Source organism: Psittacula echo (assembly GCF_963264785.1).
Source record: "Psittacula echo genome assembly, chromosome: Z".
NCBI classification, from domain to species: Eukaryota; Metazoa; Chordata; class Aves; order Psittaciformes; family Psittacidae; genus Psittacula; species Psittacula echo.
Genome location: NC_137742.1, coordinates 85,965,702 through 85,992,591, shown reverse-complemented (window position 1 = coordinate 85,992,591; position 26,890 = coordinate 85,965,702). Strand labels below are relative to the sequence as shown.

General features: G+C 46.4%; 1 protein-coding gene across 2 annotated transcripts in view; it reads left to right on the top strand.

Moving 5' to 3' along the window:
* GNAO1 (G protein subunit alpha o1) overlaps positions 1–26,890 on the top strand; it is a gene marked incomplete at its 3' end in the record, with an annotated part of 150,569 nt that overhangs the window by 49,217 nt on the left and 74,462 nt on the right. For both annotated transcript variants that reach the window (XM_080637564.1, XM_080637563.1), the window contains exon 3: positions 3,895–4,036. In XM_080637564.1, coding sequence (XP_080493690.1) covers positions 3,895–4,036 — 142 coding nt within the window. The remainder of the gene's footprint in view (positions 1–3,894; positions 4,037–26,890) is intronic.

Genomic DNA, 26,890 nt, shown 5'->3' with positions numbered 1-26,890 from the left:
TCTGGTCTGCATTTTCCCCAGCAAATGTCTGTCTGTTAATGCCATTCTAAAACAAGTATGACAACATAATGTGCAAACATATGGGGTATGCTGTTAGCAGGTGAGGGACAGGGAGCAGTCATTCATAGGTGCATTAGACAATCAGGTTGCTTCCGTTGTCTCTCACCATTCCATTCAAAGCAGGGTGTTTCATTAGGCACTTGGTGAATAAAATGGCTTTTTAATTGCTCAGAATCACTTTTTTAAATTACAGCATTGTCTCCCCCCCCTCCACAGCCCCCAGGATGCTCTTAAATCTCTTTTCTTCCTTTGCCCTGGAGAGAACCGGCTCCAGTGTGGCAATGAGGAGCCTGCCTGCAGCAGTTCCCTTTGTATTTCAGAGACAGGCAAAAATACAAGCCATTTAGAAACAGAGGATTTATATTTTTTAGTGTTGAAAAACCTGTGTTCCCAATAATACGCATGTTGCTTAAGAAGTAGCCAGCGCACCCTGCCTGAATCTTTAAAGACTTCCCAGTCTTGGTGCACTGTTCATGTCTATTAGTTCCTACACCCTGTGCATTTTTAATGGCTACAGCTCCCTACAGTATCCAAACCCCATTGCTTCTTGTCTCCTGTGGCAAACAAGCTGGCTCCAGCCATGACCCATAACAATATACCTCCCAAGAGTATTGTTACAGCTTTAAATGCCCTCAAGGCAGTAAAGCACAACAGCAGACAAGAAGATGTGTCCCAAACTGGTGAGCAGCAGCATGAACATTTCCAAAGGACTATGGAAAAAGCTGCCATGGAAGCTCAGCTGTCAGCTCACCAAGGGCAAGCAAGTGGAGAGGCATTTGCTAGAAGCATATAGGAAAATAGACCAGTTCACAGTGTCCTAGCAGGCTTTGGAACAGCACTAGTCAGTGGGGATTTGCTCACTCACATATTAAGTAATGTGCTAACTGCATGATTGATTAATCCGTAGGTACTTCCTACAGCAAAACTTCAATCCTGGCATCCACAGTGCTGCTTCCAGTCGCTGTGGCTGCCTTCCCAGAGAGATTTCATGGAAGAACAATTGGGGTGTTTTTTCTCCATGCTCTCTTCTGCCCCCTTGAAAAGTAATGCTTTTATGGCTGTGCTTTGAAGGACATCAGCATGCTGCCCAGTCAGCAGTATGGCCACTGAGGGATCACTGAGCCACTCTACATCACTTAATTCTGCCCCTTCAGCACAAGGAGCCCTGTTACTTGATAGGGAGCTTGCTGGCTGGGAGTATTTAGAAACACTGAGTGTTTAGAAGTGAAAATGTCAGGCAATAACTTTATGGCACAGGGCCAGAGATTATTTATATTCTGAATATGACCATTCAGCCCTCTTTTTGCCATATCAAGACCCTAGTTGATGCCTGTCAGTGAAAGGCAGAAACAAAGACAGCTTGAGGTGCAGCACTACTCCGATCGCCACCAGCATGATCAGCGACCGGAACAAGCAGATCTCAACTGCATCCTCTTGTGGCCCTTACACTGCCCCTCATGCCCATCCTCACCCCTTTCTTCACTGGCACAAGATGCCCAGAGAAGCTGTGGCTGCTCCATCCCTGGCAGTGTTCAAGGCCAGGTTGGACAGGGGTTGGAGCAACCTGATCGAGTGGAAGGTGTCCCTGCCTGTGGCAGGGGCTTGGAACTGGGTGAGCTTTAAGGTCCCTTCCAACACAAACATGGCTGTGGTTCAGAGATTCTTACCCTACTCTTATGTTTCCTTCTCCTAGTTGACTCAGAAGCAACATGCAGTTCTCCCCGCCCCAAATCCCAACCCCGAGCCAACCAACCAGAAAGAATGAATTATTTCTGTCAATGCTTTTGCTAACTGCCTGGCTACCTCCCACGGGTCCCCCACTCTGCCAAGCTCATTGCTGTCATGCTCAAAGCTGAGAGGAGCCAGCACTGTATAGTCTCCCCTGAATGTGAACAGGACTGATGCAGATCCTTATGCTTTGTGCCAGACATAACTCTTCAGGTTTGACTACAGCTGTTGACGAAGAACACATTTCCCAGAAGTTCTGCAACTTGTCTGAGTAACAGTAAATGATCCATGAGACCCAGTGCTGACACACAGTTCTGCTGGCTCCCCTCCTTCACCTGTACTCAAATGCTGCTATTCCAAACCTCAGCACGAGCACTGGCTAAAAGCTACAGAATATGAGGTCTGCTATTACCCTTAACTCCTAATTAAAATCAAAACTAGCTGTAAAAGAAATTTTGACAAATTGGCAAGTCCTCTACTAAGTCAGAAAGGTTTTTCCCCAGCCCTGCTCATCTCAGCCTAGTTGAGACAAACCAGCAGCCCTTTGTGCTGTTCCCAGCACCATTCCTCCTTCCTGGAGCTGGGGTACCTGAGCAGGGGTCTCTGCCGAGCTCCTAGGATCAGTAGCTTAAAATTTTCCTGGACACCAGTTAATTTGAACTACAGCCTATCTTGGGCTGTCTTTATTTGTAGTCATATTTTTCCAGGACTCAGAGGGTGTTGGAGCAGCTCCTCCATGGAGCTCAGTGTTCAATGATGTGTGAGCAAAGGTTGTGGGGAGAGCAGACAGTTAGCCACTTGTGTTAGAAAACCTTTCATGAGCTGAGCATCAGGGGAAGTAAATCTGTGTCTTTGTCAGCATGTTTCTATCAGCCATGTTCTTCATGTAGTCATCTGTTAACAACACGGGGCTCGCATCCAGCCCCATTCTTCAGCACCATCCCAGCACTGTATCTATTACAAGCTCACTGTGATTCCTGCTAGTGCTGCCTCTCCCCAGGGGGGTGCAAGCCCTGGTCAGGATCTTGTTTGGTGTGCATCTGATTTAGAAAAAAAGGAAGCAGAACCCCATGTTATAGACAGGATGAGAGGTTTTACCAGTGACCAGATCTGTTACTGAAGGACTCTCTCTTGTCCAGTGAGATCTGAGGATGAGCAAGCAAGGACTTCATTTTGGCAAAGCAGATCATCCTCCCTCCTGATATTTAAGAGACAGAATCATAACTTATGTTTTCACTGAGAAGAATTATTGTCAAGCACTGTAGCTCTGCAAATCTAAGCTGTCTTCTAGACACACCAGGCTTAGTTCTGCTTAGTTTTTGTGTTACTTGGAGTTGAAGAAATTATAGGGTCAATCTTCCAACCTGAGAAAAGGACTGCAAGAACTCACTCCATCATTCCTTTTGCGGAGTTTAATAGAGACTAACACACAGAGCTATTGCTCCAGTGTGAGGAGCTGATAGGATGTGGGTCTCTTTCTCACCAGGATGTGGGTCTCATTCACACCTCACTTCGAGAGGGGATAACATAACATGCTTTGAGGCAGCAAAACTCACAGCACAGTTCTTAAAGGAGAGGGAAGGAGGCAGGAGGTTGTAAATATATTTTAAGTGCTACACAGCTAGTAACTTCTCATATCCATGCCTTTGTCCCCCATGCTTTCAAGGGTATTTTAACTCTAGTTCCTTTTGTAAGGCACCCCAGGTGCATTTCAATTACTTGTTTCTATGGTTAAGATCTGATGGTCATTGTAAGCGTTTCCACTGATCTTGACAGGGAAGGTAATGTGGGGCCTGGCACCCCCACTCCATGTGAACATGGGGCTCTCTGGGCTTCGGCATTTGCAGTTTTGCTGGGAGGGAGGTACCATATGTACCGACCCTGTACAAAACCTCCTTGAGAGAGAGCAAAAGGGATGCTAATTCTAGGCACTGGGCTCAGACACATGACTGGTGAACAACCAGAAAGGTTTAAAAAGAAATGCTGACTAAATTAAGTGAATCGAGCTGACAGATGTGCTCTTCAAAAGAGCACAGCTCTCTTTGAAATGCCTCTCCCATTGAAATTACATTCTCAAGAGGTTTTTGTCCTTTGCATTTTCTTCAGGATCATCCATGAGGATGGCTTCTCTGGAGAAGACGTGAAGCAGTACAAGCCAGTGGTCTACAGCAACACTATACAGTCACTGGCAGCGATTGTACGTGCCATGGATACCTTGGGCATCGAATACGGTGATAAGGAGCGACGGGTAAGTTAAAATCACCACTGCTTGGGTACAGAGAGCTGAGCACCTGGAGGCTTCAGAGCACAAACAGGAAGCATTTGCACAATCTGAATACCTGGAGAGAAGAGGAGAGAGGGGGGAAGATCTACATCACCATTGTATGCCTATTGCAACCAACCGAGGCACGGGAACAATTACTAAGACATGCCATTTGTACACTTATCCTAGGAAGTGTAGCCTTGGGGACCTCTGTGTCACAATGGCTACAATCTCTCATTCCCTGGCACTAGCCAGGCCAGTACAAAACGATTCTGTTACCTAGGGACAGCCTAGAGAGGGGTACTGACAGACATGGGGAAACAGGAAGAATGTGCTAGATCCACAGGCTGCAAGGAGAGGTGTCTTAGGAGAAGTCTTGCTGCTGTTCAAATTCCCTCCACCAGCCTGCCCATGCAGGGAAGCTTTTAGGATTAACTTGACTTCTGTGAGGGCTGGACTGGCTCTTACATACCCTCAACAGCAATTTCGCTTGCAAACAAGGGGATGTATTACTTCAGTGAGGTTTGTATGGACAGCAGGCAGCAGCATTAGCATGTGTCTTATCAGAATAACTGTGATGTCTGGCAGCCTCCTCATGCCACACACCTAGGCGAGTCTGTCCTTTTACAGTTGCCACTCTGTTGTTACTTTAACCAGCATCCTATTTTTAAACAGTGGCTCCTCTGTGAGGTGCCCCTGCCAGCCTCTGCCTTTCCTTTTTCGCATTTCTGGCTCAGGCCAAGCCCACACAGAGAAAGTCAGAGCTCTAGAGAAGTCAAGACCACCCTTTTTGCATGCTGCCATCCCAGAGAAAGTAAAACTACTTGGCTTCACCGGAAATAAAATAATTTCAGATTAAAGACCTGGCAAAGGCAAAGTCCTATATGCCACTGAGTTAGTCATGACTATTTTTAGGTAGCTGTCAAATGACAGATGTATGACATACCCCAAACTCCTTATCTAAGGGTTGATAATGAAAGTATTCACTAGAAAGGACACCAAAATCCTGCTGTGGTGTTACTGTATGAAGAGGTACCTTATTTCTCTCAGTCGCAAAGGGGTATTTTAATTTCTTTGCTTGTAGGGATTTTTCCCACAGGAACTCCAAATCCTGGAGAAGTTTCCATCTCAAATATAGAGATGATACCATAATGGAGTTCTTGTGAGCTTGCCGAGAACTAATGGTGATGGCTTTCGAACAGAATACATTAATCTGTTGATTACTCAGTGACTCAGCTCTCAGCAAGGCAACGTATCTTGTCTCAGCTAAAAACCTATGCCCAGGAAAACAGAAACAAATCATTCTCCATGTCTGATAAACCATCTGTGGCAGTCAGCTTTAAAATGTAAAATTTTTTTTTTCTTAAATAGCTGAAGTCCTAGTTTGAGCAGAGAAGCTCAGCACTGCTTTAGTGCCAGGCCTGGCAAAGTACAGGGTATGGAGGGGGAGAGCTGTTATCAGGACTGCCAGGAATAAGAGATGGAGTACTGGGCTACACAAAACGTCGTGTCCGTTGATACTGCTGTGGGCAGGGTCCCAAGTGTTCCTAGGATCATACGATAACTCAGGATGGAAAGGAGCTTGGGATGTGTCTCGCCCATCCACCTGCTCAGGCAAGGTCAGCTCTGAGGTCAAACTGGGTTGCTCAGGGCTTTATCCCATTGGATTGGAAATCCTCTTATTTTGGGGACTGCACAGCCTCTTTGGCAGCCTGGACCACTGCTTTGCTGTTCTTGTGATGAAAAGGTTTCTCCTTATGTCTAATGTGAACCGTTCTTGTTTCAGTTTATGCTTTTGGCAGTAGAGATCCTGAGTTATGCTTTGCAAAGGAAAAGGCAAATTAAATTAAATTCTCCCCAACATAGTTTCTCTAAGATACAAAGTCCTAGAGGAGTTACTCCTCTCTTACAATGGTGTCATGCTGCCTGTGTACAGACAAGCCTGCAACAAAAGATTATAAACCAAACAACAGTCTGGGAGGTCAAATTGAGAGTATCTTCTCCTTTCATAGATGCAAGTAGTATTCCTTCATGTAGCAGTAGATAAAGGGGAAAGAAATCAAATCTTGTAGGTTGTGGTCTTCCACTTGCTCCTTTCTCTTAGTCAACCTCCACAGAAAGTTGCTGGTATTGGTATGAAACAGTATTTATTTTAATCTTATGAAGAAGCACATGGCTTCTGTTTCCCCACTTTTGTTACTAATGCACAGCTGCTCTAAAGAGAGGCCATTACACAGGCGATTTGTTGAGTATTATGCTACATGGTTCATCCCTTTTCAAGCAAAGCTTTTCTATTTTTAAAGTCATTCCTCAGCCATAGGTTTCCAATGCAAATCTTTTAGTGGGGGATTTTCCCCTACTCATCACTTAAGCCTCCAAGAGAAGAGAGCTAGAGAAGGGGACCCAGGGCTGCGGCTGCTCAGCCTGGTTCAGCAGCAGGGAAGGACAGGATTTCCTCAGTGACTACTTGTCTATTACAGCTTCCCCTACCCCGACTTCATGGGAAATGAATCTGCTCCTGTATCCCTTCCAAATGGCACCCTGACATGATTCAGAGCAAAAAAAGCGCCTCCTCTACTTAATAAATGTGAATGAGATTATTTGTGCTTTTGTTATTAAGGTAAAATAACTAAATCCTCTCTCACTGTTCTCATTTTGTTCCTGCCCATAATTATACCTCCAGTCTAAAAGAAGCAAATAACCAGAAGAGTCCAGATTAAACCATTTAGCTTTTGTCAGTCAAAGTGAGATCAGTGTAGGAAATATGAGCTAATACATTAAAATAAATCACAAAAAACATATGTTCCAGGTCTTGCTGACCTCTTTGCTGGTAAGAACCTGTCCCCAAGTTAAGAACAAAATCGTCTGCATGTAGGTTTTCACTTTTATGCGTGCTCCTTGGTGCAGGGGAACAGGTTTTCCTGCAGTTGTGCCCGGCTAAAGGTTCATGGCCTGAGGGCAGCACGTAGGTCCTTGTTTTGTATCCTTCAGCATAGGGAAGCAGGAGCATATGGCATGTTACCACCGTGCACAACCCAGAAGGTCAGTCTGGAGCTCCAGAAAAGATGTAAAAGTGCTAAGTCACAAATCCTTTACATGTTGCAAGAGGGCAGGCAAAAAAGAAGCAGTCAGTGAGGAGACAGAAGCTGGCTACAGGAGGAGCAGCATCCATGTGTGTTCCTCATCTCCAGGACCATCAGTGCCCAAGGGCTAGATCACCCACTAGCTGAGAGCAAGAGGGTGCATGAAGGAAGAGGGGGCAGAGGCTTAGTCTTGCCTGGCTACACAAGACTCTATTTGGCCTGTAGGCCACTGCTTAGTCTTTACCTTTATAATCAGATTAACAGCAGGAGAGAGTCAGGCCATAGCATATAGCCTCTGGATTAAATAGTTCTCTGAAGTGCAAATGTATTAATAAAGCAATCTCCTCGCTGATTCCCTTTCACTGCACCCAGGTGGACTAAATGGGAAATGGAGATTTAAAGCCAGGAATCTAGAAGTTGACACAAGTGTTTGGATCTGATCAAGCAGAAAGGACAGGGAAGTGATGTATTTTCATCTCTTCATTTGAAGAGCCAGTTCCATAGTCTGGCTTTAGAAATCCCAGCCAGAAACAGCATAAAGTCTCTTCCTTGGTGGGTCAATGCTGACCTCAGGAGCTGCTTGGAAATGCAGTGCCTCTGATTCCACTGCAGACTGGTATGGAAACTGCTGTAGATGTTAGCATAAACCAGACAGAAAAAGGCTGAAATTGTTCAGAAGTCACTCAGCAGAGAATCCCAGTATCGGATACAAGTGTCTGAGGTGGCAGGGTCACAGGTTCAGCACTCAGAGGCTGGAGGTGTCAGGAAGTGACTTTTACATTGAACTTTTTTCCCAGTGGGAGTCTGGAAATGTCTCTGCTTCAGCTATGAAAGGGAAAGCTAAAAAGCTGCTGAAGCATTAAAAAAAGTTTGTAGCAAATTTTTTTCATTCAGGCTTTGCAGCAAAATGTGTCTGTGGTGACCTTATGCTGTATATAGTGTGTAACTCCAGAACTGGGAGCTGAGCAGATGTATACATGGACATTTTAAATACTGGCTAGTGATATGAAAAAATAAATCAGTTTAATGTAATGGAACCGCCCCCCTGAGGCAGTTGGCAAAAGGAGCCATGTGCACTGGAGCTGCATCTAACCTGCTTCTGAAAAGGAGGGTGCATGCAGAAATCCAGAGCTTCCAGCCCATCCCCTCTGCACATGCCAAAGGTATTTTTAGGAGCTGCCCTCTTCCTCTCACTCCTGCTTGGTGGTGGCAGAACCAGGGACACAGCACTGTCACTTGCTGCCTTCCAGTCACTGGAAGGGAGCAGTGTGTAGGAGAAGCAATTTGTTGTAAGAGCTGCTCCTCTGTGCCTGGCTTTTCCTACTTGTCAGCTCAAGGCAGGATCATAGAACTCTCTAGGTTGGAAGGAACCTTCAAAGCTCATCTATTTCCAACCCCCTGCAGTGAGCAGGAAGGCAGCTAGGATGGCTAAGGCCTCCTTAGAATTAAATCTGGCAAGAGGGGTCAAGGACAGCAGAAAGAGCTTTTTCAAATACATGGCTGATAAAACTAACACCAGAGGCAAGGTTGACCCACTGGTGAACGGGATGGGTGCCCTGGTGACAGAAGATACAGAGATGGCAGAGTTATTGAATGCCTTCTTTGTCTCAGTCTACTCTGCCGGAGGCAGTCCTGAAGAGCCCTGTACTCCTGAGACCTCAGATGAAGTCAGGTCAGTGGAGCAGTTTGCCTTAGTCGACAAGGAATGGGTTAGGGACCAGTTGAGCAATCTGGACATCCATAAATCCATGGGTCCAGATGGGATGCACCCGCGGGTGCTGCGGGAACTGGCGGAAGTCATTGCTAGACCACTCTCCATCATCTTTACCAAGTCTTGGGAAACGGGAGAGGTGCCTGAGGACTGGAGAAAAGCAAATGTCACTCCAGTCTTCAAAAAGGGCAAGAAGGAGGACCCGGGTAACTATAGACCGGTCAGCCTCACCTCCATCCCTGGGAAAGTGATGGAGCACCTTATCCTTGATGCCATCTTAAGGCATGTCAAGGATAAGAGGGTTATGAGGGGCAGTCAACATGGCTTTACCAAGGGGAAGTCATGCTTGACCAACCTCATAGCCTTTTATGAGGAAATAACACGGTGGATGGATGATGGCAGAGCGGTGGACGTGGTCTACCTTGACTTCAGCAAAGCATTTGACACAGTCTCCCACAGCATCCTCATAGCTAAATTGAGGAAGTGTGGCCTGGATGATCAGGTAGTGAGGTGGACTGCGAACTGGCTGAAGGACAGAAGCCAGAGAGTTGTAGTCTATGGGGCGGAGTCTAGTTGGAGGCCTGTATCTAGTGGAGTGCCTCAAGGGTCAGTATTGGGACCAGTATTATTTAATATATTCATCAATGATTTAGATGAGGGAATTGAGTGTACTGTCAGCAAGTTTGCTGATGACACTAAGCTGGGAGGAGTGGCTGACACGCCAGAAGGCTGTGCTGCCATCCAGCGAGACCTGGACAGGCTGGAGAGTTGGGCAGGGAGAAACTTGATGAAATATAACAAGGGAAAGTGTAGAGTCCTGCATCTGGGCAGGAACAACCCCAGGTTCCAGTATAGGTTGGGGAACGACCTGTTAGAGAGTAGTGTAGGGGAGAGGGACCTGGGGGTCCTAGTGGATGGCAGGATGACCATGAGCCAACTCTGTGCCCTTGTGGCCAGGAAGGCCAATGGCATCCTGGGGTGTATTAGAAGGGGGGTGGTCAGTAGGTCGAGAGAGGTCCTCCTTCCCCTCTACTCTGCCCTGGTGAGACCGCATCTGGAATATTGTGTCCAGTTCTGGGCCCCTCAGTTCAAGAAGGACAGGGACCTGCTGGAGAGAGTCCAGCGCAGGGCAACTAAAATGATGAAGGGAGTGGAGCATCTCCCTTATGAGGAAAGGCTGAGGGAGCTGGGTCTCTATAGTTTGGAGAAGAGGAGACTGCGGGGAGACCTTATTAGTGTATATAAATATATAAAGGGGGAGTGTCACGAGGATGGAGCCAGGCTCTTCTCAGTGGCAAACAATGATAGGACAAGGGGTAATGGGTACAAACTGGAACACAAGAGGTTCCACTTAAACTTGAGAAGAAACTTCTTCTCAGTGAGGGTGACGGAACACTGGAACAGGCTGCCCAGGGGGGTTGTGAAGTCTCCTTCTCTGGAGACATTCAAAACCCGCCTGGACACATTCCTGTGTAACCTTATCTAGGTGTTCCTGCTCCGGCAGGGGGATTGGACTAGATGATCTTTTGAGGTCCCTTCCAATCTCTAACATACTGTGATACTGTGATACCTTCAACTAGATCAGGTTCCTCAGAACCACATCCAGCCTAGCCTTGAATATCTCCAGGGATGGGGCATCCACTACCTCTCTGGGCAACCTGGGCCAGTGTCTTGCCACCTTCACTGTAAACAATTTCCTCCTCACGTCCAGCCTGAATCTCCCTCTTTTAGTTTAAAACCATCACCCTTCATCCTGTCACAACAGGCCCTGCTAAAAAGTCCCTCTCCCTCTTCCTCTAGTTCCCTTTTAAGTACTGAAAAGCTGCAATAAGGTCTCCTCAAAGTCTTCTCCTCACTTCTGTCTATTTAGCCAAGGTGGCTCGTACTGCCTGTCCCTCACCTGAGCTCTCTGAGAAATGCCATAAGCTATATAACTTTGGGAAGGGCAAGCGAGGTTAATCAGGCACCACCATGCTGGTAGGAAGTCCCAGCTCACTGACTGGTACCTAATGGGGTGGTCTGGGGGTGAATGTGGGATTCTTGGGTTTGCGGTGCTTGCAGTGAGGATACTGCCAACCCTTGCTTGACTGCTGTGGTAAGCAATGGGACCATAGTGAAGCATAACTTAGGACTGCTTTGTGGAGGAGCAGGACAGAGTGAGAGGAAATGGAAAATGGAATACGAGGGCATTAGCCACCCCAGTTTTACCTGGTGTCAGCATTTGTCTGGATGTCCAGCTGCAGCTGAAGCCTGCATGTAACCATTCCTGCTGTACTGGGTCTGTTGGCTTCATCACTGTAACAGCACTAGACAAATACTTCAGCCTGCCCTTCACTAAGGTGTGAAGTTCTGTCAGTCTTTTTCATTAAGACCAGTGCCACCTTTCTCACACACTCTCGTCTCTCTTTGTCTCCCCACAAGGTGCATTCCAGTTACCATCATTCATGGTTTTGAGCGGTAGAGACAGATAAAAGGCACAGCATTTCTTAAGAGGTGGGAAACATAAACCAGAAAGAAAAGCACTTCTTGTTTTCACATCCTGCCTTGTTGCCTGGGAGATGCTTGGCTCATTCAAGAAAGGCTTGTTGTTGCTACCTAAGATGGCCAATGTATTGGAAATCGTTGCTGTAAAATGAGGGTGCAGAAGAAAGAGGGAGACAGCAGAGAACAAGGGAAAGCCCAGAATAAGCTCTGCCTGCAGTCATAGTGCATGACCTGCAAGCCCCACTGTGCCAATTCTGGGATCTCTCTAACCAAAAGCTGTGCCTTCCACATCCCGCTAATGCATTTTCCTCCTTTAGACATCCCTTGAGCCCCTGAAAATGCAAAATCTCTCCAGTAAATGATTGCAATAAAGTAACAGCAGAGTGTGGAGATAGTTTACAATAGCCGTTTGTGCCAACTAGAAGAGCCTGAAATCGTCTACTTCCATGCCTTTGCTCTCCTGCTTAGGGAGAGTCAAGCTCACTCATCATCACCAGAGATCCCAGCCAAGTCAGCTGAGACCTGTGGCCAGACCCTGGAGACCTTGCCTTGCCACAACAACAACAGCAGGCTTGGCTTTGCTCTCCTGCAAAGCTGAAATCGTAGTCATTAAGTCAGTAGAATGGGATGATCTTCATGAAGCAAAAAAGATCACCCTAGAACCAGTGTCTGGTTTGCTGCAGTCATGCTACTAATAAGGATAACATTTAGAAGGGAGACAAAATAAGCTTGTGTCATGGCTATAAACAGAATGTGGCTTGCTGTTGCAGTCAGAATTTGGCCTACAAGAGTCATCTGAGTAATAAGCAGGTTGGAGATTGCCAAGTGTTCATGTGGAGTTTTACTTAGACTTAAGATTGTCAGTCTCCTTTCCAGCCTGGGTAGTTACAACAGAAAACTGGCAATTCATTGAAGGCTAAAATGTGATCTTAGCTCTGGTATCACAGCTTTTTATAGGGCAGCAGTAGTGATGATGAGCCATAGTCAGAATCCCAGCAAGCGTGTCACAGTGCTTGTGATCAAGAGGAAATCCTGTGTTCATGAAGGAGGGAGATCATGCTGGCTCTGAGGAAAAGGGGAGAGATGGGGACTCCATATAGCCTAGAAAATGTAACAGCAGGCAAGGAATGTAATTGCACAGACACAGCTGCACCCAGGAGCAGTATCAGCTCACCTTTCTTCTAGCAGACTGTCAGTCACTGACAGAGCTCTAAAACCCCAAACTTCCCCAGGCTGGCCCAATGTTACACAGTTTTAGTCCAAACTCAAAGAATGAAGAAAGGCCATGTGAAATGGAGACGAAAGGAGGCAGAGATTGTGGGCGGCGGGCATGTACCAAGTTGGAAACGTGGCGTGTGGAAGGCTGCTGTGAAGGTGCCACTTTGTCGAGCAGCTGATGTGCCAGCATGATGTTTTTCACATTGGTCCTGCTTCTAATCAGGAAGCAGAATAGATCAGAATCTATGGTGTTGGCATAGCAACACTTTAGTCCTCACTCAAAAGTAAACCCTTGGTCTGTCTGGTCTTTGGGTTCTCCCAGACAGCGTGGGCTGGCTGTGAATGGGCAGCAGTGGGGACAGGGTGGGATTGTTCTCCTGGTCTTTCAGTTCCTCTGCACAGTCAGAAACCTGTTTCTAAGAAACACATTTCTAGGAAAAATGATGCACTTCAGCATCATTTCTAAGTAAGCCAGATGATGCAATCACACCCTAAAATGCCACTAGGATCTGTTTCTTTGGTGAGCAGTTGCCATCAGCTAGGCACTGTAGATTGGTGACATTTGCCATCCATGTCGCTTTCCCAACTCTGAGATTAGGTCTGTAGCTAACTGTCCTATAAAACCACTGACCAGAACAGATGCCATCAATTAAAATAAGCTTTTTAATTTTCTTTCAAACTAAGACAAGGGAAAGAGATGTCTCAGGGGATCATTGATAAGAAAGAGACCATGGTCATCTTGCTCGAACTCCAGGCTACAGGTTGAATCTAAACACATATTTCACCACCTAAAGAAGGCTTTAAAGAAGATCGTGCCTCAGTCTTCCCAGGGAGGCACAGTAAGAGGACAAGGCACCAGTCACTGGTGCCAGAAAGGGGATTTCAGCCCCAAACTGGCTCAGGCTCTTAGAGCTTTCACTCTTATCTCTGCGTCATCAGGAGAGATCAGGACAACCTGCTCTGAATGGCTGCCCAGCCCTTTGGGCATTAGAAGTGTGGAGGGCTAAGACAGGTCTGAGGACATTTGTGTATGGGACAATCAGTGAAAACAGGAAAATATCCAAAAGATGACTTTCAAGTTGCAGGTATTGCCTTCCCCTTTTGCTAGTCTCCGGGAGAAAGGCTCGTCAGATGAATCCTCCTGGCAGTGTTTGCTCCCTGGCAGGTACAAAGCACAGCCTCTTTAGGTGCAGATCCATCTTTAGAGCTGCTTTTTTTTTTTTTTTTTTTTTTCTTTTTCTGCTTCCAGATGCCATTTCAGGCTTGATTTCTCGGTAATGAGCAACACTAGTCCTGCCAATGGTCCTTGGAAAGGATCCCCACCTAACCCCAAACCGTCCAACATCCTCGCTCACCTGTGAAAATGCAGACCCTGTGCCGTAGAGAGCTTAGTCTTTCCTGTTCCTTCCTTGCAAGCTCTCTCTTTTCACTGACAGAGGAGTGTATTTTTCCTCCACAAGCTTTATGTGTTTGATACTGATTTTTTGAGTGATGCAGGGAGTATTTTTAGTTTGAAAAGAAGAAAAAAACCCTGCCAACTCTGTTCCCTGGGAAGAAGGGCTGCCTGCCTTCTTCTCTTGGGATTTGTTATTCAAATACAGCTGCAGTTAGGGCTGCCAGGGAGGTGGTGTGACAGGGAAACACTGGGCAAAGAAGGGAGAGCAAAGCAGCCATGGGACTGTGGCATTAGTGGTGAATTAATGAGAGGTTGAGTGCTGCTTTCATTCCCACAAGATACCAGTGGAAGATGCTGCTCTGGAAGCCCCTGGAAAGCATCAGAGCGGGACAGCAAAAAGATGAGGTGTTCAAGGATACTTGGCAGAAAAGCACAGCTGGAGCAGAGCCCCGAGAAGATGAAAACCTCCTTGCTGCCCACAAATGAGCTTTCTGGCAGCTCCCAGATCCAGGGTGGCATGCAGGTCAGGCGAGGGATGGCTCCATACCACTATCGGCTCCTTCACAGAGGACAGCACAGCCTGGTCAAGGCAAATATCTGCCCATTTGATGGGGCCCAGCACGGACACTCCCCGCAGAGCAGATAGCAGTGGCATTGCCCTGATGTTGATGAACACAGTCAGATACTGTTTGTCCTTCTCTAGTGCCTTTCTGTACAGAAAAGGATTGAAGAGATTGAAGCAGGAACAAAAAATACGTCTAGGTATTGGATGTACTGTGCAACTGAGGCACTGAGGTTAAACCCGTGCCATGGCCAAGGCTTCACAGATGCTTATATGTGTTTCTGACCACATGGGTGATCAGACACCAGAATCCTTCCAGAAGGTCACTACCACATTTGATTCTGAAGATCAGGTTTCATCTCGCCACAGCCTGATGCCGGCAGGGTACTGTCTTCAGGTATGATTGCAACTCAGCTCTCCCAGCAGCAATTGCAGATAACTACAAGCTACTCAGCACATCTCAAATACATGTCAGTTATTAAGTGGATTTATATCCATCTCTTCTGTGAGCTGTTGGGAAGTGCTGCTGACTCATGCTGCTTTGTCCCAAGTTTTAGGAGTGCCATTTAAAATACTTGTTTTCCGAATGCTGCTGCTGATGTCCATATTATTTGCATGTCTCCAAATGTAAAATGAAAACATTTGTACAGAGCATTCCTGGCCTTAGATACATCTCTGAAGTGTAACTCACAAAAAAGCATAAAACAAATGTCTTGGGATGGGACCACCTCCCTGGGTCTGTCATTTGATGTTTATTCAAGGATCATGGTGAGGGATAGCTCACTCTTTGCTCCCAAACAGCAAGAGGATAGGCTTGGAACAGCTTGGGAGGGAGGGAGGCAGGGAGGAAGGAGAGCTATGCCCGAGCACATGGGAGAGGAGGGATGAGGAATGCGATCCTTGCTTACACCAGGTGCTAATAAACTTAGGATAAATATTCTTCTGCAGTGGTCTACTCTGGCCACAGACTCCAAAGCAATTCCTCCCCCTGACATCAGGTGTCCTTGCAAAAGCACCTGATCTGAGGGCAGGTGCTCTGGCTCTGCGCAGGGCTGGTTTCACTGCTGGCCCTGGCAGGAGGCATGCCTAGGCCTTGCTGACAGCCCTCTCCCTTCACACACTGAAATTCACACAGACAGGAGCAGAGGAGTCATTTTGTGGCCTGTGGCTTGAAGTCCCATCCTTCCAAGAGGAGAATTCTGCTGAGGTGGCGAGACAAGGAGACAGAGCCCTTGAGGAAATGAAAATGTGCTGAGGCTGCACCCAAGACCCACACCATCCTCCTCCTCCTGAGGGGAAACCTGTCCCTCCAAAGCAAGCAACTGCTTCTTATGTTAAGTCAGACAGGGAGGAAGCTCTTGCAGCTACTGTGGATTCAGCTGCCTTCCCCTAGGCAGAGGCACAGCAGAATTCCAACACCTCTGTGTCCCGTATACTGCATCATCATGGGGATGGCAGAAAATCTGCCACATGTGAAGACTTTATTACCCATATCCAGGTTTTACTGAGGCTATTAATCAGTACTGTGTACATTTGTAATAACTGATTAAAGATACCATGTGGGAACTCATTTAACAGCTACGAATACTGCTTTGACCTCAGCCTCACCAGTGGAATGGGGCAGAGGGATGTCTAGCCATGCAGCAGAGACCAGCTTCACCCAGAGCAGGAGAAGACCAGTGATGCTGCTGACCTAAGCTGGGACTGCCATGGTGGAAGGCCAGGCGTTTCATTCAAAGGAAGGAAAGAATCAAGCTCCAGATGAAGATTAGAAACACAGCCTCAAGAGACATTGTAAAACAGTATCATTTTGGACAATAGCAATGTTTAGCCTTGTGGTCAGAGGCAGAGAGAGAAAATGTGAAGGGAAAAAAGCACAGGACATGTGAATCAGCCTGGGTCTAGTTTAGGAGTTTTGGTAGATAGTTGCTGGGGGCCATAGGAAACCTCATCCTTCCCCAGCAGAGATCCACATCCACAGCATGTCTCCCCAGAATCACTTCAAGCAGCACAACACATCCCTCCCAAGTGTCAAAACCCACTCAGGAGCCAAAGAAAACCTCACCCACAGGCTTTGAACAGATTCCCTCCTTTCTTTCTGCTGTGTGCTTCATTTTCCAGGGCTGTAGGAGTTTCTGGTTTGCAGCATATCTGTGTTGATGGCATAATTGTTGCTACGTAGTTCCCCCTTGATAAGAAACAACTCCCCTAGGTTGTCTGTTTGTAATTAAGTCCTCATTTTCCTGTAGGTTGGTTTAAGACTAGATTAACTCCATTGATTAGAGGAGAATTACTCTTGATATACACTGAAATCATGAGAATGGAAAATCAAGTGACACACAGGAACAACCCCACAGTAACATACTCCAGTTAGCTATGTGGGTGTCATTTGCTTATGAACCCATCTTTCTGCATTTTGAAACTGTCCTTCAGATGTTTGCTCCTTTATGAGAACGGGGTTTACTAATCCAATTACAAATGGATCACTCAGCTATCTAGGCTGTTGGGTCATGTGTTGAATATAACCAGTTACTTTTTAATTGGGCTGACAGCAGAACAGGAGCAAGACAGTCTTCCAGAGAAAAAATGAAGGTTTTTCTGAGAAGAAACAGATCCCAGTAGTGTAACCATCCAGTGAGTCTGAGTTCTGTAAAGTTATGAATTAGTTTCTTCCAAGTGAGAACCAGATCTCATCTCCATCCTCCCTTCTACGTGTCATCACATTTGTGTACTTTCTTTTCTTTTATGCAGGGCTGGTTTGGCAGCACAGCCTATCTGGAGGCGCATTGTGACATTTCTGTGGATGCCAAACACGGGAATTTTAGGCTACATTTTCCTCACCACCTCACCAGCACCTTAGTCAAAGGTCCCGAAACCATTTTACTTCCAGCTTTTATTCTCTTTAATTACTGTTATTGACACTACAAGCTTTCAAAAGCTTTTCTCTTGCCAAGTTCTGCTGCTGTATTTATGAGGCACGCAAAGGTTTTGAACTGGTGACATTTGTGCTGTCCTTGTGCAAGTCCCTTACTTTAAATAGACTTGCTCTACTACAGATTCCCTCAATTCACATTGCAGACAACCTCTCCCAAGCTGCACAGCTTTTTGACAGCGAGTTCAAGTTCTGCTTCTGTTAGCATGTGTCTTCCTATGCTTGCTTCTGCTAGTGAGATCCTTCACTCAGCAAATGGCATAAGGTTAAATCTGCTGTCTGTGGTTGGTGTGGGCCTGCCACTATTCCAGGCTTGGTAGTTCAGTTTACTCCAGAGGCAAAAGATGTGCCAAGGCTGAAAAGACCATATTCAGCATTACAGTGGATCATGAGCTGAGTTCAGGATGGTCTTGTGTTGAGTGAGTAGGCAAAAATCCTTATTTCCTCAACTTTCTCTCGAAGAACAAAACCTCAAGGAAGGCTCTAGGACAATGTGTAGCTGCACACAAGGCTCTGCAGGACTGAGCCTTTGACTCGGCTGCTCTTTATGTCATTGTGGACTAAGTGATGAGCATCTTCTATTCTTTGTTGGTGATCCAAGCAAAAAATGTACATACATAAAACAATCCCAACCCTAAATTGTGGACCAGGAGGAGGAAACCTGTTCCCCAGCATGAAGACCGAGCAATTTCAGCATCAAGGCTCTCAAACCATGAGGTTTCAGAAAACAAGAGCAGCTGGACCCAAACTACATCTCTGCTTATTTCAGTCATGGGCTGTGCACACAGACATTTTATCATACTGAATCAGCTTAAAAGCCACCCCTTTTCCAGCCCCCATCTTCCCATTCCTGAGGAAGGTGTAGGGGGCAAAGCCTGGCCTTGCTCAGGCAGTTGTTGCACTTGATGTCCCTCCACAGCCTGCAGCCACAACCCAGCATGCAGACACCTCCAGTGGTCCTTCCTGGGGCACCACTGCATGGCAAGGCCAAGAAGAAAGCCATGTCCACCACGTTTCAAATCAGAAAGCATGATCAGCTCATACATTTAGTTGGAAAAAGAAAAAATGATCAGGAGAGAGCTGCTTATAGTAACCCACACAGGCAGCTCTGAACTGCCTTTCTACCACTAATCATCTGTCCCCTACAGTCCTGGAGAGGTGAGATCTCAGTTCTGGGGTGATGCTGCATGTTTGCATGCATTTTCAGCTTAATTTCTCTGGGCTGATCCAAGAGCACAAAGGGTGGAGGTAGTGGACAGGCTATTGCACCATATCCCTTCTCCTTTGCCATCAACTTCACAAAGAAAAAAGGGGAAGCAAATGAACAGCGAGGGCTGATGGGGAGGTGAAGCCAGTCAGTCCACACAATCACTAGCTAACTTGCCTTGAAATCCTCCAGGAGATCACCACTGCTAGCAAATCTTCCATGACCCTTGAGGAAGAGAACTGAGCTTGGGAGCCAAGTCCACCACAAAGCACCAACTTTCTCTGAATTAAATTTCAGATGTAAACAGATGTTCTCGTAGCACCCTCAGAAACCCTATTACATTCATTAGGCAGCACCAGCAGCACCAGCACACTGTGTGGCCATAAGCCCTTTTCCATACAAAGCTGTAGGGTATTGCCTGGGATCAGGAAGTCCTGCAAGTTTCTCGAGACAAATAAAATCAGATTTCCTTTCATACTGGTTAAGCAGCTGCTAGTTCAGAGCAGGAGTTATTGATCAGATTGATGCACTCAACACTGCAGAGGAGGTTTAATAGTGCCAGGACAGTTTCCAGTGAACTGTTTGCCCCTGTCCCACCCACCAGTACTGAACCTGGCTGTTCTAAGAGGTAATCAACCACAGCCTAAAGAGTGGGATCTTCTCAGGTGGGCAGGGGCAATGCTGACTTAGAATCACAGAATCCCAGACAGGTTTGGGTTGGAAGGGACCTTAAAGCTCACTCAGTTCCAACCCCCTGCCACAGGCAGGAACATCTTCCACTAGACCAGGCTGCTCCAAGCCCGATCCAACCTGTCCTTGAATACTGCCAGGGATGGAGCATTCACAGCTTCCTTGGACAACCTGTGCTGGTGCCTCACAATAGACTTCGCTCTATTTCTTCATCACTGAACCAGATAGATCCTCTCCATTGGGCCAGAAGCTAGGGGAAGTATTGGTGCTTCCTTCCAAGGCAAGGGGCAGGATTTGGGTGAGCTTCACTCAAGCACCCTATGCAGAAGGCAGTCTGAGTTCAAGCACACCACAGGGAGACCCCAACTTCATTTATGTTTCCTCTCAGTTGCCTTGGAAGGGGAGGCAGCTTATGGAAAGTGAGCATTAATGCTCATGGGAAAGGTGTTAGCTCTGAAAGATTAAATTCTTTCAAAGCCACAGAGACTCGGTCCTGGGCCTCTTGTGTGGGTTACTGTAACAGTCAGTTTGTACCAGGTATCAGGATATTCTGTGAAACAACTAGCTAAACTGCCAGCACCTTGGTGCACACAAAACACAGTTCATCTGAAGTATTGCCCAGCACATAAATCTGAATTGGCGTATGCTAGGAGCAGTCAGGAATGAAGCATTTGATGTGCAGAGAGATATCCAATTTCATGTGCAGGACCACCACCAAAGCTTCTGATGGTTGTTTCCAGCTCTTACAGGAAAGAAAGGTGCGGTAGCTTCTAGTTGAATGCCAAATAGGATAGCAAGTAGTGGGTGATAAAAGTAGCATCTCCGTAACTGTAAAAGGTTGTTCTAAAGGTCAGAACTGCATGTACTCTCCTAGCTCTGTGAATAGCTATTCAATTTGTCCACAAGTTGAGATTTTGACTAGGACAGGATGAAATAACAAGGCTAAAGCTGTCGCATCCATGATCTCTGTAGGGATTGGTGCACGGACGGGAGGTTGCCAGGAGGGACAGGAACCAGCTGACTCTGGGGAGGTGCTTGGGCGGCAAATATAAGGAATTCTAACTGCGCAATAAATCGTTGATGACCCGCATTCCGTGAATGCTCTATGTCTCAGCCCTAGTTTGGAGGGAACTAGTGCTTCCGTCCCTCACCACACGAGTAGCGAGAAACTACAATCGTGGGGAATGGCTTGCCTCCAAGAGCAGGCTCTGCCCCTGCAGATACAACACACATGTCAGAGGGCAACCTAGGAGGGCAGATGGCTTATGGGGGCCATCCTTGCCACCAAGCCTTCATCCCTGGACTTCAAAATGCCGCAGTGCCCCTCTACAGAGAGACAGTGACGTCCTTGTGCGCACTGCCAATGCCCCTGAGCACCCCCCTGGTCAATACCCAATTGAAAGCATGGGCAGAAGCCTCTTGTTGTGTATACACTGCCCAAGACTATTTATCTGGAGCTAATTTTCCACCCCCTAAGGCGAATGTAGAGAAAGAGACCCTGGCAATCCTGCCTGCGTGTGTTCTGTCTCTCATACCAAGTCAAAACAGAAAAGCCCTGTAAGCCTGCTGGCACTGACAAACATACTGACAGAGCTGCTTTGCACAAACTGACACCTCAGTTCCTGTGGTAACACAACCCTGCTCTTCCCATGCGGTTACTGATGTCCTCCTGTTGCCACAGCAACAGAGCACTTTTAATTGGGGAGTAAGAAACAAAATTAAAACCAAAGCAGTTTATTAAATGTCAAACCATGTCGGAGTGTCTCCCAGTAATGTGATGGGAGCGCAGTGACTCTCCGGGCATTCATTCAGGAGCAGAAGACAGCAGTACCAGAGGGGAAGACAGCAGCTCCTCTGGGTCTGCACGTTGCCATCATCTCCAAAGGAGCCATCCTGCCTTCTTCACACACCAGTCCAAGGATGCTGAAGCCAGCCAGGCTCTGAGATAGCTGTCTTAGCAAAGCCATTCCTACTTCCTTGCATGTCCTTTGTCCATGCCTTCCATGGCGGAGGGCAGATCTATTTGCAGGCTATGATAAACCTCCCTCCTGCTTGTACCATCTCCATGTGTTCCAGAGGGAAAGTCCTCAAGCAGGTGGTAGAGCCATAGAATCGTAGAATCATAAAATAGTTAGGGTTGGAAAGGGCCTTAAGATCATCTAGTTCCAACCCCCCTGCCATGGGCAGGGACACCTCACACTAAACCATGCCACCCAAGGCCTCATCCAACCTGGCCTTGAACACCACCAAGGATGGAACACTCACAGCCTCCCTGGGCAACCCATTCCAGTGCCTCACCACCCTCACAGTAAAGAATTTCTTCCTTAGATCCAATCTAAACTTCCCCTGTTTAAGTTTGAACCCGTTACCCCTTGTCCTGTCACTACAGGCCCTGATGAGTAGTCCCTCCCCAGTATCCTTGTAGGCCCCCTTCAGATACTGGAAGGCTGCTATGAGGTCTCCACGCAGCCTTCTCCAGGCTGAACAGCCCCAACTTTCTCAGCCTGTCTTCATACGGGAGGTGCTCCAGTCCCCTGATCATCCTCGTGGCCCTCCTCTGGACTTGTTCCAACAGTTCCATGTCCTTTTTATGTTGAGGACACCAGAACTGCACACAATACTCTAAGTGAGGTCTCACAAGAGCAGAGTAGAGGGGCAGGATCACCTCCTTTGACCTGCTGGTCACACTCTTCTTGATGCAGCCCAGGATACGATTGGCTTTCTGGGCTGCGAGCGCACCCATTATGAACAGAGCATCTGGGCCAGGAACCCTCTGTAACAGCAACTTTATCTGCTAGATGTAGATGATGTAGGCTGGAAGATGATCAAGTATTCTTCCAATACATAAAGCTCTTCCGATGCCTAAAGGGGGGTTACAGGCAAGCTGAAGAGGGACTTTTTACAAGGGCATGTAGGAATAGGACAAGGAGAAATGGATTTAAACTGACAGAGGGACAATTTACATTAGACATTAGGAGGAAGTTCTTCCCTGTGAGGGTGCTGAGGCCCTGGCACAGGTTGCCCAGAGAAGCTGTGACTGCCCCATCCCTGGCAGTGTTCAAGGCCAGGTTGGACGGAGCTTGGAGCAACCTGGTCTAGTGGAAGGTGTCCCTGCCTATAGCCTGGGGCTGGAACTGAATGAGCTTTAAGGTTGCTTCCAACCCAAACCAGTCTGGGATTCTATGATCTCTTATAGTGAAACTAGCTCATCATCAACCAAAAGCTTTAAAAATGTTGTCAACTACTCCTGTGTCTATGCCCAGAAGAAAACATAAGATGAAAGATTTAATTCTTGCTTGTGGAAGTAGAGAAACAAATCTTTGCTGTCCTGGGAAACAGCCATCTAGAGTTTGCAGCAGGAAGACTGTAAAGTGCTCTGGTTTCTGGTGGAAGAGCTGACCCTTTAATATTCTTATTGCATCACCAGATTCCAAGAATCAACTTTCCATTGGTCTCTCCAGCTGTCCTATTTATAACCACCCTATATATTATAAAAAGTGTGTAATTCCCAGTGTTCCTAATTAGATGTTGTAACTACAATCATATTTCACACCACTCTAATTTACTCCATCACAGTATTTTAAAGTTTTGTATTAACTATATCATGCAGGACAAACTCTTCAAGGGTTCAAAGCCAGCAGTTATGTGCCACTTTGATTTGTACCTAAAGCTGGTGTGAGTTCACATGGCAACATCCCATCATGATGTTTGAAAACCTGGGATTAAAAGACACTGTTAAAGCTCTGTCCAAAGTCAGGGGTCACTTAGTCCAAAGCATGGCAACTCAGAGTAAGCTGCCAGGCTAGTAAAGATTCTGCAATCCCAGTCACTTCTGACCTTTCTGAAAGGATTCCATTTTCAAAAGTCCATATTTGGTAGATCTCCAGAGCAATCTGCAGCTAAGTTTGTGGCTGACATTCAAATCTCTAAAAATGGAAATGGGCCTTGGCCACTTGAAGATTATTTGTTATAGAGGGAAAGATCTTGGGAGCAACTGGGCTAACGTGGTTAAGCAAACATGACTGGATTAGCAAAGGGCAGGATTAGACATTACCAATTAGCATGGCGTGTGCAATAGCAGAAGAGGTGTGGGCTGATTCTGTATGTTATTATAAGTGAGTGTGTGCATACAACTGCTCACCTTGTTTGTGCAGATCAGATAGCTACTTTGACTCATTAGGAGACTCTTTAGGAGGTTTGACTACCAATGATTAGTTAAATGCACTGGCAAAATGAGCCATAGAAAGCTTTCCCATGCAGGTTGGTTTTAACCTCAGACATCTTGCATGCTCTTTGCAAGTGTTTATTAGGCAAAAAAAAAAAAGAACCAAACACATTTTGTTGGTATTCATAGAGTGCAAAAGCACAGTAAGACTACAGAGTCTCTGTGACAGCCAGGGGGCTGTCCTCAGCTGTTAACTTAAGAGCTCCAATTTGGGAAGAACTACAGTTTCTAGAAGTGCTCTCTATCTGCCTTTGCCTCCATCTCTACCTTAAAGACCAAAATCTTTGAAATCCTGCAGCTGTGTGTTAACACAGAAGAATGGGTCTTTACAAGCTCCTTTACATTCAAGAGAGCAGCAGCCATAGGTTAGGGCCTTTCTTAGCTGAACTGTTGGAAGAAAACAGTGAGAAGCTGCCAGTGGTTGGTCTCTCACTCTTCTCCTGCCACACCAGGCACAAACATCCCCATGCTGAGGGCAGGTCCTCAGCCTGGGCATATCTAGCTCTTCTGAAGTCATTCTGGCCCCAAGGCTTGTTTTGCTATTTTACAACAGAACAAATAGAGCAACACTTCATAACAACCTAATGAGGCACACTGAGGAATGCCCAGGAGGCAGAGACAATATCAGTGTTTCTTGGCATGGAGGAAAAATCAAAGGTATTTGTTTGTTATCTGAAATGTTGATCTCTGTTCCCTTCAGTGGTGGGCAGATGTTTTTATAGTGTAGGTTCCTGGAAATACTCAGATGTCACCTTCAGTGCATTCTAAAGGTGTTATTTGTTTCAGATGTACTTACAAAAGCTGTACTTACGAAGCAAGTTACTCAACACCATTATGGGATTATTAAGCTTTAAGTAGTGCTTTGCACTCTTATGTCCTCAAAAGACCTTACACTTGTGAACCCATTCTTCTTCTCATTGAATGGGAATTACATCACTTCAGAAAAGACAGTGGTACCTCTGTTGTGAAGGCTGCTAAAGTCTCACCTACGATCCTGATGGTGCCTTTTGAGAACATGCTGTTCATTCTGTCAAGCTTGATGCTTTTTTAAAATTTTGACACTTGTGAAACATCTTCTGCTTCTCCAGCCTTGGTAATCAGAAGACACAATCCAAAGGTGAAAATACCAGTATCAAAATACCCTTGGAGCCTGGTTTAGGCTCGTGTTGAGACAAGGACTACATATAGTACTGGATGTGTTTGCTGGGAGGAGCTGGCAGCAGGTGACCTCTGATGAATCACTGCAGGATTGGGCTTGGAAGGCTCTTGAAATCTGCCCCTGAAGAAAGCAGCAGAGACAGGCTGTGCTCTAGCTACTCACCCACGCTGGTGACAGTATAGCTGCAGTTACAGGTGGTAACAGAGAGTTTGCTGCTGTGCAAGTCTCAAAGGAGATGTGCTGCAGGATGTGCACGTCCAGGTAGGCTGATCAGAGGGGAAGAGTCGAAGCTCAGGGGAGGTGAGCTGAGCTGAGCTGACCTGTTCTTCAGAACAACTGAGAACATACTCTTTAAGCCCCTGAGCATTAAACGCTGCTGTATTATTAAGAAGCCAGGCAATTGGAAGGTATTATCCCATTAAAGAAGTACATCTGCAAAAAGGGTTTCCTAAGGAAGCAATGCTGTTCTGCAAAACTTGGCCTTGACAGAGATTCCTCCGTTCTCAGTTGGAACCAGGAAGCAAGCATGTTAATAAACCCACTGCCAGGCAATTTAATGTTATTCTGTATACTCTGCTCACTCTAGAAGCCCAGCTAAGCATAAGAGAACAAGTAATTTTTGCTTATTTAATACATTCTTTCTGACTGTCACTACGTTAAAAATCCAGCAGATGAAATACCCCCCTCCCTCCCACTGCAAAGCCAAAATCATCTCAGCTAGGTCAGCCATGTTCATTGTGGTTTCTCCAGTTAAAAAGCTATCATCCATCAAGATTGTAATCATCCATCCATCATGACTGTATCAGCCATTCAGCTTGCAAAAACAAATACTCTTCTGTTATTTCTGAAGACACACAGGCTGTTCCACGAGATCAGCTCATGCCCACTATTTCAAAATGCCTCTGCAAGAGATTGAAAAAAGGAGAAGAGTGGTTAAAAAAAGCAATTCAGACATTAACAATGTCATGGCAACAGAAAATCAGAGCCTCAAAAGCAGAGCTCAGCTCAGTAAAGGTTTAGGGAGTCACTGTACCTCAGGACTGAATGAAATATTCAACACATAAAAAAGTTCCCCAAATGTTTTTTATATTTGTGATTATGATGCCAGGCCAATTCCTGTTTATATATATTTTTGTCTAGCCATAGATTTTTTTCTCACTGCAAAAGATTTTATAATAGCATACTTGTCAGGTAAAAGTCAGTCAATTTTGATTCTTGGGGAACTTTGGCATTTGAAAGCGTAATCATAAACATCCACTTTTGCCCTTATGAAAACTACTGTTGTAGCAAAAGTTGATAGAAGGAGAAATCAAGCACTTTGGGAACAGTTACCCAGTGAGGAATTTTGTATGTTGAGTAAGACGATGTAACATGAGGTGATAGCCTGACCCATAGCTGACAGTGAGGTATGCAGCCTCACATTCTGTGCTTTCACCTAATGCTGGCCCTGTGTATAGATGACAAACCTCCTTGGCTGTTCCTTTCCCCTTGCCACCCTGGAGCTTCTCTTCTTGGTTTTTAAGACTTTTTCTGCCTGATCAGGTCAACCATAGAGTTCTCATAAAATCACTGAATGGTTTGGGTTGGAAGGAACCTTAAAGATATCTCATGCAACCTGTTGATCATGCTCCTTTTGATGCAGGCAAGCACTCAGTTGGTTTTCAGTGTTGGACTGCAAGCATACACTGCCAGGTCATGTTGAGCTTCTTGTCAGCCAGCACCCCCAAGTCTTCCTCACATCTGCTCTCAATCCGTTCTCCACTCAGCTGGTGTTTGTGCTTGGGATTGTCCTGACCCAGTGCAGGACCTTGCGCTTGACCTTGTTGAACTTTGTTAGGTTTGCATGGTCCCACCTCTCAAGCGTGTCCAGGTCCCTCTGGATCCCATCTGTTTCCTCCAGCATGTCAACCGCACCACACAGCTCGGCGTCATTGGCAGACTTGCTGAGGGTGCTCGATCCCACTGTCTGTGTCACCAACAAAGGTGTTGAACAGGGTCTGCCCCTGAGGGGACACCACTCATCACCAGTCCCCTCTTGGACGTTGAGCCATTGACCACAACTCTCTGTGTACAACCATCCAGCCAATTCCTTATCCACTGAGTGGTCCATCCATCAAAGCCATGTTGGCTGTCACCAATCACTTCCGTGTTCTCCATTTGCCTTAGCATTGT